General features: G+C 37.3%; 2 protein-coding genes across 3 annotated transcripts in view; one reads left to right on the top strand and one right to left on the bottom strand.

The window, feature by feature from the left end:
- Positions 1 to 2,212: 2,212 nt before the first annotated feature.
- The window catches only part of LOC142354515 (STAM-binding protein-like A), a 26,677-nt gene continuing 14,783 nt past the window's right edge, over positions 2,213 to 14,106 (bottom strand). For both annotated transcript variants that reach the window (XM_075406839.1, XM_075406838.1), the window contains exons 5-7: positions 6,695 to 6,964; positions 3,597 to 3,847; positions 2,213 to 2,516 (exon numbers count right to left, since the gene is read on the bottom strand). In XM_075406839.1, coding sequence (XP_075262954.1) covers positions 2,354 to 2,516; positions 3,597 to 3,847; positions 6,695 to 6,964 — 684 coding nt within the window. In that variant the 3' untranslated portion in view covers positions 2,213 to 2,353. The remainder of the gene's footprint in view (positions 2,517 to 3,596; positions 3,848 to 6,694; positions 6,965 to 14,106) is intronic.
- The window catches only part of LOC142354514 (alkaline phosphatase-like), a 6,661-nt gene continuing 3,966 nt past the window's right edge, over positions 11,412 to 14,106 (top strand). Inside the window, exon 1 of the mRNA XM_075406837.1 lies at positions 11,412 to 11,973. Within this exon, the coding sequence (XP_075262952.1) occupies positions 11,709 to 11,973 (265 nt within the window). The 5' untranslated portion in view covers positions 11,412 to 11,708. The remainder of the gene's footprint in view (positions 11,974 to 14,106) is intronic.

The raw sequence follows: 14,106 nt of genomic DNA on the forward strand, positions 1-14,106 counted from the left end.
GACCTTAAACAAATTCAAATTAAAATTAAATTTTAAAGTGCAAAAGTCATTTTATTGAGTGAGGTAAGTCACGTATGATCAAAGTCTAATCACGCAAAAACCAAAAAACTTTTGCTAAAGCGAGTGACAAATGACGTCACGCGCGCAAATGCCGTTGGTGAGAGGAAGAAGTCATTCAGAAAATTTGACATTTCCAGCTTTGCTGTGTGAACAAATGTAAAACGAAAAAAGAGCGTCAGACGACGAAACAAAAAACATAGTCGGAAGAATTCCGGAAGCGACTCGAAGCCTCAGAACTTCACTAAAAAAACTGTAATTGCAACGGAAGCCACTTACTTTTGTATTAAACCATTAACTCACTACCTCTCCAGGTCTGCTCTAAAAAATGGTGAAACTTAAACCACTGTCAACAAGAGAAACAAAATGCAGCAAAATTTTATATTATTGAACATGTTTGATAACGTTAAAAAATCCCAATAATTAAGATGGTCAAAAAGCTGATAGAGTGAAAAAGCTGACAAAGTTATCAATAGCCCTCAAATAATTCATGATTCTGATCTGAAAAAGATCGCGAAAGCAAACGGCGAATAATAATCTTAGAAACTAAGTTAATCTTTTCAAAAAAGAAAGCTCAAATTTAGGAATCAGTCAGAGAACACCTATGATTAAACTTCTAATCACAGCGACTAGGACAAAAAACAACACACACCTGTTCCTTGTTGTACATAATCTAGACAACATGATTTCATACCAAATCAAAAAAAAATCTGATAGAAGACATAAGCAGCAGAATATTCAAAAGCAAAAAATCGTTTAAATTAAAACCAAGGCCGGAAGAAAGCTGTAGTAATTAGTCATAAGTGAAAATGTTGGAAAAAGCTTGCTATCAAACTCTCTGTGCTGCCTTATGTTGAATGAAATCAATTCCAAACCAAAGAAATGACGAAAATCTAATAAAAAGCTGAAATCATTCATTTTTTACAACTGAAAAAATCACTATACCGAAAAAAAAGGTGCCAGGACAAAGCTAGAATGATACTAACTAGAATGTAAATATGGGCAAAATGTAAGGAACACCGTAACAAAAAGACGGCTTTTGAAATTTAAAAATCAATTGAAAAAATTCAAGAAAAACGAATACATTTTATTGTTCAGCATTCAAGACATAGAAAAGATAACTAGTCATGCGATACAAAGATCTATTCTCCTGAAGAGAACAAAGAATAGGAAAACGCAGAATTCTTAAATACGAACCATTGAAAAATTTTGCAAAAAAAATTGTCAAAGAACTTTTATGTTAAGACTGCATTAATGAAAATTTTAACTGTTTTTTCAAAACTTAACGCCAAAAAAAGATGATTTTTTTTGAAACGAAATTAAAGTCCCTCATGTTGCACAAAAAAACAATTTCTAGCAATTACAACCAAAATACAAACGAAAAACTGACGAAAATCGGAAAAAAACTACCAAAATCGGATTAGCATATGTACAATTTTAAGAAACAAAATTACATCGAGGTAGAAAGAGGCGTTGAGTATAGGAATTATCAAAGGTAAATTGCCATATTAACTGATTTTTGACAAAAAAACGGTTTAAGGATCCAAAAATGAAGAAATTAATATACAAAAAGCCAAAAATTAACTAAAAAATCAATAATTATGTGCCATTTTTCAACTTGAAACGCATTTTCAGGCTCTGCAAAACACTGTGGTATCAATTTCCGAGGTTGACATTTCAATATAGTGTCGAACAAAATTTATTTCTACAAAAAACCAAATTAAAAGCAAAAAAATTGGGCCACTTAGACGAAAAAACGGCTAAAAACGGTTATCTGTATGTGCAATTCAGTCAAAAACTACTTTTCAAAGTCAAAAAGTCATTCACTAAACGCAGCGCATGATCAAAGAACTTCTCTCGCATAGCAAAAATCTGTTCACCAAGACAGCTTTTCTCACTTTCGCTTTTAGATCAAAATGCCGCGTGAACAAATCTACTTCCTGTAAAAAAAAAACCAAGAGAAAACCAATACTCCTCTTCGAGTCGTAAAAAAACCAAGAGCACCGCAATATAGCTTTGCTCAGCTTACAGCTTCGCAGCTATAAAAAAAAGGAAACAAGAACACCGCAATATAGCTACGCTCAGCTTACAAATTCCAGCTGTAAAGACCGTGGATTAAAAACTCTAAGATTTGGCTCGATAGTAATCAAAAACATTCTTATATGGAGAATAAATTTCGAATGGGATGATAGATTGATATAAATTAATTCTTAAAATTGCATCACTTTTGAATTTAGTTCAAAAATTATGATTAGCTGTAATGAAACTATCACTAGGCAAAGTGTTGTAGTCCAATTTACAGTCTCAAGTCAACAGTTGTGAGTCCTAAGCTTGGATCCATTTGCACGTGTGGAGATACCATTTCGAGAGGTGGTTCTTTCGCATGATAGTGGAACCCCGTCTGTTTGCATTCACCCAGCACGGAAAGGCCAGGAGGTGTGATTGAAAAGGACTGATACCTGAAATGCAAATGAGCTTTCACGCAGAACAAATGCAGTCACGCAATAAGACTAAATAACAGCGGACATGCGTGCAATGCTTAACACTAAACTGACCAAACAAAAAATTGCCTCGAATAAAACAGAGAAAATCTTTAGACATTACACTCAGAGACGTCTCGTCTCGATAGAGTTCAAACTAAACAAGGTCAAACCTTTTCTTCCCAAAGAACAGTTGGTGATTGCTCTATTAAGCTCACATGACATCGCGCTAAAAATTGTCTTAATTAAAATGTTAATTAAAATGCCTTCGGTAATCGTTGGGCACAAAGTCTTTTAATTCAATTGATTAAAGTGTCATTATTTTACTTTCCTTATTGCTATAATTCTTTATTCAGAAAGCGATTAAATTCAACAGACATCATAAACATATCATGGGACAGACCATCGTTATTAGAAAAACTGACATTGATAGAAAACAACCACCTAGCGTCGCACGAACTGCTCCCAAACGACTGGCGCGCAGCTGGCTATGAGGCAAGGGCGAATGAGGGGGCGGGGAGGTGGAGTAAAAGGGGGTATGCTGAGGAGTGGTCCAAATAACATAAAACTTCTGCCTCCTCAGCCACTTGTGCGAACGTAAATTTAAAGAACAACCGACTAACGTCGGACTATTTGTTCTCAAACGACCGGCGGGCAGTTAGCTTCGTTAGCAGCTAGCTACAGTTTAGGCGCTACCTGCCCTCTAGGCGCCTGTTTATCCCGTTTTTGAGGACAAAAAGTAAAATGGGTCAGACGTAAAATCGGTCAAGCAAAAAATCGCATTAAAAAAAGACCACAGGACTAATATAATTGCTACAAACTTCGTTTGAGAGCAATTAATCACCTAAGAACTAAGTTCACTTCACAAAGTTCACTTTTATGCCTTCGGGATTTACCAGTTAATCAGGTTTTTGAGGACGGACAATCTAATCGAAAAAAAAACAATCAAGTGCAAAATCGCATAAAAACCAATGGGGCCCAAATTTGCCAAAAAAAAAATTGGTTTGAGATCAATTAATCAGAAGAACTGTAGCAACATTGATAGTTTTTGATACTTACTGTTGATATCTGGGTGCGTAGACTATAGCGATTGATTCAGGCAACATGCTCTGATAGCTGAAGTGTGTGTGCAGGTCCACACTGGATAGGAATGCTGACTGGGATGGGTGTGTGTGGATCCAGCCGAGGGTTATGACGTCATGTTTCTCTAGCACTTCGAACAGCTCCTCCTCATGGGATGTGAGGCAGGAGTCAGAGGTTCCCGACTGTTTCGGGAGAACAACAACTGTCACTGTGAACTGATTGTTGCTCTGAAAAAAACATGAATCATCCCCTAGAGGCGTCGGAATCGACTGACAACAAAATAAGTGATTAAGAGACGAACGCATTTTGACGGGTCGAGATTCGATTTACAGGTACAGGCCTAGGTAGTGACTTTTTCTTTTGATTGAAACTTCAATTTAAAAATATTATTTTGGAGCTATTTCGCGTAGTTGGTCATATAGAGGTCATAAAAGTGGCCAATGCTTGAAATCAAGTATCAGCCAACGAACTATTTATATTTACGAGGTGATCGGCGAAGAGCAAAAAAGATAAAGTAAAACAGAGTTGGAACAAAATGGAGATTAGGTAGTTTTCAAATTTTTTTAGAACTACTAAACGAATAAAAACGAGGAGACTTTCTATGAGAAATCAAAACCTGAGATATGCATGTTTTCAACACAAAATATAGGCTGCAGATGGCCCCAAAAATAGCCGCCACTGATTTCCATAATCCCGGTTTAAATTTTAAACAGTTTTGTTGTCATTTGGGAGTTGGACACTCAAGTTTCTAAGTTAGCATTCTTAATTTTTTAAAGCATTAGAGATGGTAACAAACATCAGTCTCATAGGTTTATCCCGTTTCTAATTTTGATTTCGTTTTTATGAGTTCGATCATTTTAGAATGCTTTGCTGGGCAACTGCTGTTTAAAAGCAGTTGAGTAGAATGAGCGCAGAAAACTAGCCTAGAGAAGTCAAAAAGATTTCACGCAAATACCGAAAACTTTTTCAAACTTCATTTCGCTGTACATTGAGTAGAATGAGCGCAGAAAACTAGCCTAGAGAAGTCAAAAAGATTTCACGCAAATACCGAACTTTTTCAAACTTCATTTCGCTCCATAAAGCTGTATCATTGAATAAACATTTCTTTTCTCTGCTCTTCAATTGGTTCAACCATTTGACCTAAGCACTTGATTTTACATCCTTGATACTATAACCGATTAACGTCGGGTGAATTGCTTTCAAACAAACGTCGAGCGGTTGGCTTCAGTAGTACCCAGCTGGGCCTCAAAGATGTTTGCCTTTAGGTGGGGGAGGGGTGGAATGTGGTGTCCAGCAATTGAGGGGGTAAAGCTATTAGGAGGTAGGATTTCCAGGGCTGGACGATAAGCGGGTCAAAACCGCCGAGTAGAGAGGGAGGAAGAAGAAGAAGAGGAGGAGGAGGAGGAGGAGGAGGAGGAGGAGGAGGAGGAGGAGGAGGAGGAGGAGGAGGAGGAGGAGGAGGAGGAGGAGGAGGAGGAGGAGGAGGAGGAGGAGGAGGAGGAGGAGGAGGAGGAGGAGGAGGAGGAGGAGGAGGAGGAGGAGGAGGAGGAGGAGGAGGCGGAGTGTCCTGGGGGTGCGTGAGGGGGGTTGACTAATTAGGAGAGCGCCTGAATAATAGCTGTTGAGAGGCTGACGGAGGCTTTTAATCAAATTTTTCAAAAACAGGGTCGCTACAATATCCGACTGAAAAAGCGGCGGCTATTAAGAAAAGCAAAATAATTAACTGAACTTAGCCAATTTTATATATCAATATATCAATCAATATCAATTGAATCAAAAATCACCAAAACCAAAAAAAGTCTAATTGGTTTTGGAACAAAACTCAGACAGTAAAGAATTCGGAAAAAATAATCCGCTAAAATGGCAACGAAACCAACTAAAAAGCTCCTAAAAAGGTAAAATCACCAATATAGCTCAAAATTGAGTCCAAAAGTATTTGTGATTGAGATGGTCAAAGGCTCCAAAATGTACAGTTACTTATTATTATGGTTAGAAAATCTATGTGACCCAAAAAAGTTAAAACCAAACAAACAGCTTCGAAAAAGCCACAGGTGAACGAAATTCGTGCTCGCGTAGCATTTCTTTTTACTTTTTACAACTACCTTTCTGTCCAAAAAGCCGCATGATTGAAAAAACGCTCTTTTTTCTCTGCTCTTCAACTCGTTCAGATGTTTGACCCAAACAATGAGTTTCCCTTACGACATTGATTTTTACATCCTGTTTAAAATGAACTTCAAAAAATTATTGATCAAAAAGATGCCCCATAAGTACGGCTTTTCAAGTCCTAAAAATTAGGAACGCTCAAATAGGCAGCTTAGAAAATGAGGCCGGGTGTTAAACATATCCGACAAATGTGGGACTAACTGCTGTCTCGACTGGAGGGGGGGGGGGGGGCTGCGGAATTCAGACTACGACCTTAACCAATACGCAATCCTGGCTTTGTTACTATCAGTGCGCACGCACAATTCAAATACTCGCTTACAATCCGCCTCCTTCCTAGCAAAATTTAGTTTCTAATGAAAGCAATTTCGAAAGAAACGTCAAGCGTGGAAAAGTCACTTGAGAAGTCAGAACGCTTAAGAGAGCAAAGAAAGCTTAAGAGAGCAATGAAATTTTCCAGAAAACGGTCAAGCTGAAATTTTGCATAAAAACACGTTTAACAAAGTGAGGGAGGGGTGACTTGGGGGGAGGGGGTCTGATGTGGTGGATTAAGATTAAGGAACCGCCCATCAGACCATGAGCTTGTCTCCTCAACAGTTCCGAAGAATCGCATAGTTAGAGACTAGTAAGGCGTGAGGCTCTTCACCTGTTTATCCCGGTTCGATGACAAAAAGTCACATTTGCGAGATAAAAAATATAAGCAAGAACTCGCATTAAAAGACCACATTACTAACATAATTTGAACCGTCTTCGTTTGAGACCAATTTATCAAAATCACATTCAAGAACGAGCAACTTTTGCCTGAAGCCAAATAACACCCCAAAACTTATCTTGAGTGGGTCGAAAAGGGGTGCAAATTCTGTCGCACGACAACTCTGTCAACATATCTAAAAACACCAATTTCACTAACTCACCATTTTTCCACAAAGAACTCCACAAGTCTCAATGTTTCGCTCTGTATTCCTCTCTGACAATGAAGCAAACTTCTCTCTGAGTATCGCTGGTACAAATAGAGGTCTCAAGTTCGCAGCGCTGCTTGCATTGCTAGAGATAGAGTTGAAGAGACTCGAACTATTGTTGGAGTTGTTTGTGGTCGATTTGTTATTGAAGGATGAGTCTTTTCCGTGACGTTGAGGTTCTGGAACTTGATTAGCCTCTGATAGAGCTCTTTTTCTCTCAGCCTCCTGAAAATCTTGGCTGATAATATAATCATATAGGAGGAATTTCACATATAGGAACTGACAAATCACTTGTCTTGTCTTGTATTGATAACGAACTAAATCTGTTTGCGGAATCACGCAACACAAGTTCATCTCCCTTAATTAAGACATCAACATGGCTGCAGAACAACCCACAGAATCCGGTCTTCTATTTCGGTCACATTCCTAAGTATATAAGTTAAGCTTCATAGAGAGAACAGAACAAATCCATGAATTGCAGTCAATCAATTTAACTTCTCTCCTTAAAGACCCCTTCCGTAACTTTAGACCAAATTAAACCGCAGTTTACAAAACAGAAATTATCCTTACTTAAGAGTGTACGTAAATAATGCAGAAAGACATAATAGAGAATAATCATACTCTCAAGTCAAAAGGATTTGAATTACAAAACAGAATTACTCCACGACTATTCAATGCAGTTGAAAAGTTTCATACTAATCTACAGAATTCGGATTCATAGTGAGTTGGATCTTTGTAACGTTTTCCATTTTTCGCAGAAGGCGTATTATTGAATAGAAAATATTAATGAATAGTACTAACTTTTCACTCAGGCGCATAACATTTCAAAAAACAAATATAATTAATTAAGTCACGCTATGACCATTAGCCCAATCGGACAACAAAGCAGAAGAAATTCCAACTGGGGGACTTCGCGGACTCGACACGATAATCGGCCCCGGATTTCGGGATTACATCCCAGATAGCATGAGAGGCATGGTTCAAAACAGCGGTCTGATCAGCAGTATCAAGAACAGCGGTATCGCTCTTAATTCAACAATCGATTATTAAAACCGTACCCTAATACCTAATTGTATATGTTTACGAAGAGATTCTTAACTGAGTACCAAGAAAGGGAGGGGGCGAGAATGTCTAAAACATTTGTGCTACATGACGCTGCAAGCAAATTGACGTACCATGAAAACCACTCAAATTTGAGAAAAATGAACAAGAGACTATAGCATTTTCAAGGTGGAATGTTGTGGCTTCTCACACCAAACAAACATATTTTGTTACGCCATAACTAAGTTAATGCGCAAAACAAAAGAAGCGCGGAGGGAGATCAACAAGGGAAAAGGTTTCAAATTAATTGTGCTAGTTCAAAACGTAAGTGTAACAACCAAATCTTTTCAAAAACGTCAACCAATATGACAACTTTTTTGAACAACTCTGTTTGACGACTTCGTACAACGACTTTGTTCAAATAGTTACTTCTTCAGTCGCAATGTCAAAAGATAGCCCAATTTCGTTATCTCAGGACAGCAGAAGGATTACTCCGGCGAGCATACGTTTTTGGCTTCTGTGGACAATACAGGCGATACCTCGTCATTTTTTATGACCTTGTTTCTTTTCTCAATAAAAAACGATGATATCATTACAGTGGACGATGACGAAAAAAATCAAGCGCTTACTCACTCATTGTAACGCATGATGCAGCCAACTTCACCAATACAACCAACGTTAACAATTTAGAGAAGGAATTAAGGCTCCGCTAAGCAACACGAAATGTGAAAGAAGCATTGTTTGATTTCGAACTTTTTAAAGAAAGATATTAGTAACGATAAGATATATAGCATAATATAGCCTTCTTATGGGCTTGTTGACTTCATTGTCAACAAATTCTATAAAATGATTAAATTTTATGAATAATACATAATGAATTTTGCTTAATTTATGAACAATATGAGCTCGATTTCAGTAATCAATTCAGTCGAAAAAAAAGCATTCAGAAAAAATTGAAATCATTTTTCGGAAGAGCCGTCAAAAATTGGTTCATACGATACGCATAAGTATAGCTACAGCACGAGGATAATTAAATTTGGAGTAAAAGCTAAAGCTTAAGAAAATGTCAAGCTTTTTACTCTGAACACAAGGTTCTTCGTGTTTCATTTTCAAATTAACGAGATTATTCTCAATTAATCCAATAGGTAATACAAAACAAGTGTTATTATAGAAAACCAGTTTTAAGTCAAAACCCCCAGAAATCCCTCAATGTATATCATTCAGGTTAAAATAACGATAATTTTCATTATTTCAGTTAATAATTGAAATTCATCCAGAACTTTCAATATATATCGGCAAAAGCTTCGATGATGACCTGAGTCATGTGCTCATAATAGGTCGTATAATAAAGAAAAAAACATAACGTCGGGCGAATTGCTCTCATACGACGTGTAAGCGGTTGGCTTTGTCAGGAGCTAGCTAAGGGAGGATAGCTGAAGCTTAATTGAAGGGGGTAACGGGTAGAGCGCGGGTCAGGGTAAGCGTAATGGGGGTGAAGTGAGTGAACTAGTTTGGGAAAACAAACTCTTGAGAATCGCACTGAATTGACGCCTCCTGTTGTAGATGTCGCACAGAACTGCAATTCGCAGGTAACGTTCTTGTGGTGCGGCGACCTTTTTGCATCTACGCCATGGTGAATCACATGCGCTCCCCGGGTTAGGTGCCAGGACAGGCACCGTAAAAATCGGGTAAAGCGGCAAGGAAGCGGATTATTCTGTGCAGTGCGGTCGTGTTGGACCGATGATGTTAAGTCCAGCCAGTTAGCTACCTCTACTGATCTTTCCAACAGGTCAATCACTTGCAGGTCCGTGGTCTTACTGCAGTTGAAAATGTGGTAACGTCATGTGGAGCTACATCACATTTGGGACAGCGGTTATCAGCATTGTTACCGATCCTACTAAAGAAAGTTTAGCAGGGGGCAGTATCCAGTTCTCGTTTGTGCAAATTGGATACGTGCAATTCGTGGCAGTTGTTCTTCTTCAGCTATCTTGTGTGGAGGTGTGCCTAGTTGCTGGCTGTCTTTGTTCAACTGAGTCCATGTTTGTCGGTGGATACTTTTGAGATCATTTTCGTATTCTTTGCGATTTAATTGCTCTTTATTGTTTGTGTGTTGTTTCTTGCGGTCCCTATAAGTATCACTTAGTGTCGGTCTTATGGAACAAAAACTGGTTGAGGAAGTTGTTTTATAATCAGCATGGTGGCTCTGATGAATGCTGGCTAGAAATTGCTCTGCAAACATTTCTGTGTGAGCGTTAACAGGCATCATTTCATCCTAATTGTGTAGGTCATTGATGTCAGACTTTTTTTTACAAAGCCAGTCAATGTGCCAAGAGCCATGTTTTGTTGTGTTTGCAGGTGGTTCCAGTTTGTATTGCTGATTGTGGAAGTCCAAATCGAAGCACCGTAGTTCAGAACGCTCCGACCAAAAACATTGTGAGTCACTGAGACTGTCTCTTTTGCGCAGCCCCAAACGCAACCACCATTCTTTTTCAGCATGTTATTGCGCTTTTGCAGTTTCTCTTTGGTGATTATTACATGTTCTCCAAGATTGAGCATACAATCGATGGTGACACCAATTACTTTGACTTTGGACTTCACTGGTATTGGTGAATTGCTGATAGTGAGGTGGGGGTCAAACTTGGCCTCCTTGCTCCAGGTTGTGAACACAGTTGCACTTGATTTCTCAGCTGTTTTCTTGATTCTAGCCAGTCGTTTAAAATAATTAGGAAGGGAGTTATCATGTCACGTCATTCCTGTAGGTTAGATGTAGGTAAAGTTACGAGGGACGTGAAACTGGGATTGCCTGATCCAAAACAAGATTCAATTTCTGTTAAATGATTGAAAAAAAAAATCGAAAATTGGCTTTGTTGGGCTCTTCATTCTCAAAACAGCAACCACCCTCCGCCTCATAATAACGTGACTGTGTAATTTCCAGCTGAAATCGAATGAAAAGGTCAAATTTAACAATACTTCCAAAAAAGTGCCCTCTCACCAGTACCTATCCATCTATCCATAAAAGCGAAAAACCTGGCTCACCCACAAACAAAAAAAGTTTATCACAGACACATTTGTGGGAAATATCATCTAATTTGCAGTTGAACTCAATTGTTAGCTTAACTTTTTGAATGAGACATCTTTGCATACATTTTCTCACTTAAAATTTTGCCTGATTTACTCCAGGTCACATATTTGCCGTTAATTCAAACTAGCATAGTTTGTTTTGTACGGCAATTGAATAGCGTCTGCGCAAATTGAGAGCGAACTATTTATCCGTTTTTGCCATGCACATTTCAATTCAACAGATAAGAAAGCCATTATATAGTGCCAATTCAAGTTTTCCTATACTTTCCTATTGATTTAAATGTAGGCCAAAACCATTATTTTAATTATTGATTTAGGATTTTAGTTCGCCTTCTAAACACGGTCACATAATTCAAGCACGCACGAAAAAGTCCTCTATCAATCCAAAATCGCAAGGCATCAACAATTACTTCAGGAAAACAAAACAAAGCAACCAGCTCGTTCCAATTTAAAACAAACCACGCTAAGTTAATCTGGAAATTTTAATTGGCTTCTGAAACAAACAATACCTCTTTTAACAACCACAATTAATTTTTTTACATTTACCAATTTCATATTTTTGTGTTCTTTTCGAATCGAAAATCAATGTAAAGGTCGATACTTCAGCGCTCTTATTTTGCTTTAATTCTCGTATTTTCACACAATTCTTACCAATATTCAGTGATTAAAAACAAATACAAAACGATCTTACACACAGCTTTGAAATTCAGCTCCTCAAATTAAACATATTGATTCGAAGTTCAATTCAAGCCACACAGCAAAAGCTGAATTGTTCTAAGTTTCATAATTTGAGTTTGAGACACAAAACTCACCACACAGTCGCATAAGCGTTCAATCTTTCTTCAAAATGCATTTAAACATTGAACATCATCATTTGTGTTTGATTATTCAGGCGGTTTTATTTCTTACAGTTGTCGTAGGTCACACAAAGGGCCAAACTAACCCTGGAGCAGCAAAATTCGACACTGTGGAATTTTGGGAGCAAAATAACGCAGATGAAATCGAAGAAGTTCAGAATATTGTTACGAGGAATTGGCAGGCTAAGAATCTTATCCTGTTTATAGGAGATGGTTTTGGACTTTCCGAGTTTGTGGCTTCCAGAATATATCAAGGTTTTTAATTTTTATCATTATCACAATTTTCATCTTTGGCACCCACCATAGTTAAGATAGACCGAAAAAACAATGTTCTTAAATTTTTTTGAATCTGAAACATGTAAATTAAAATAACCACTTGGTTAATGTTACATGTTATAAATTTATTAATCAAACATTATTATTTTCCAATTCATAACAAACTAAAGTTCGGTTTTCTTAAAATAGTTTAATAAAAAATATGTTTGAATCCTGCAACCCTTCTCTCTAAATAATGCTTTTCATCAGCAACAACCAAAAATTGCGAATTTTAAATTCAAAATACTTTCTGGAATGTTTCATTTGTATGGAAATTTTAGACAATTTTAAATTTGATCTAAAAACAAGGGGCATTGCTTCAAAGGGCATGGGATATTAGGTCAGGCTCGAATAGGCGAACACGTTTTTTTTATAGTTTTGTTGACACTAGGCGAATACCAATTGAAACACTTAATGAGGTACTTCAAAATCCACTTTACGCTATAAAGTCCCTACTGCGTCCCTAAAAATGTCTACATGATAATAGTTTATAAAAAAGATCATAATATAATCTTCAGAATTTTACAGCATTCATTTTACGTTCATCCAGCATGCATGCTAACATTTTTCTCGAATTTTCCTGCGTCCCATAACTAAAACTATTTAGGATAAAGCAATGAAATATTTAATCATGTTTTCCAATCTAGTCTCCGTATTTTTGTCAAATATGTTTGCACGAATGTTACCAAGGAGTAAAAATGGTGCATTAACTTGTGCTTTGCTTACTCATTTTGATGTAAAGACAATTGCTAGGGACTTATAAGTACTATAGCGAGGATTCTGAAGTACCGCATTTAGTGTTTAAATTAGCATTACCCTGATGTCCACGAAGCTTTTGTTCAAAACTTTTAAGTTCAAAACTTTTAGTTCAAAACTCTCCTAATGAATACAAAAAAATGCGTTTGCCTAATATCACCTTCAGAATTTAACCTCCTACATTCGTTGCGAGGCTGATTAGTAGATAGACATCGTTCTCTTTTCCGATGACTCGACATTTTATAAGTAAATTTTTACTTGAGGCATCAAGAGAACATCATTCAAATGGTTGATTTGTAATAATCTAATTAAATTATGACGCGAACCACACAAATCTTCGACAAAAATTCTAAGTGAATTGCAACAAAAAAAGAATGAAAAAAGATGCTGGGCCACTGAAAAATTTATCAAGTCAATGGTAATAATAAAAACTTAATAAAGTTGAAAATTAATCTAAGCATGAGTTTGAACAGAGACTTGTCTAAGTCTCAGCTCAAACTCGTGCTGAGATTAATTTTGCAAACTCTTTGTGTAGTTCATAGTCAATTAAAACGGTGTCCCGCGTTTTCACCCCTATTCATTTAACCCCCTATCATTTAACCTCGATTTATTCACCCCTATTCATTTAACCCCGATTTATTCACCCCTGTATCATTTAACCCCTCTATCTTTTAACCCCTCCATCATTTCACCCAGATTTTTATCTTTCTATAAAATAAGGATTATTAAATTAGCAATATGATCATTTAGCCATGCCTCACGGGCCATGGCCACGCCTCAGCGGCCCGAGCGACTTGATATGAAACTATCACAACCGTACGTGGGATTAATTTATCCACTTAATTATGAAACATGCCTTTAATGTCGACTGCTAATTGGCGGGTTGAAATGATAGAGGGGTGGAATGAGAGAGGGGTTAAATGTGATGTTAAAATATGCAGGGTTAAATGAATCGCCTCAACCTCTAAGAAACCGCCCTTCACACCATAAGTATAAATATAAGTCTCCAAAACAGTTTGAGCTGAAACAGTGAAAACAGAGCTGAAAGGCTCTAAGAGCACTTAATGCCCGCTGGGTGATACCTGTTTATCCCGTTTTGAGGACGAAAAGTCAAAAGCGTCAGACGAAAAATCGGTCAAGCGAAAAATCGCATAAGAAACATAGCCGGTAGAATACCTGAAACGACTCGAATCTTCGTGCATTATAATCTCTAACCTAACCTTCTGGAAATTAGAACATCAAAATAGACAAGAGAAAAAAACAAGTAGCCCAACAAACCATATTAAAGTGTTTTAAAAATGCCGACAATTTTTTTAG

The sequence above is a fragment of the Convolutriloba macropyga genome, chromosome 15 (genome assembly GCF_964194025.1).
Source record: "Convolutriloba macropyga chromosome 15, txConMacr16.3, whole genome shotgun sequence".
Lineage (NCBI taxonomy): Eukaryota > Metazoa > Xenacoelomorpha > Acoela > Convolutidae > Convolutriloba > Convolutriloba macropyga.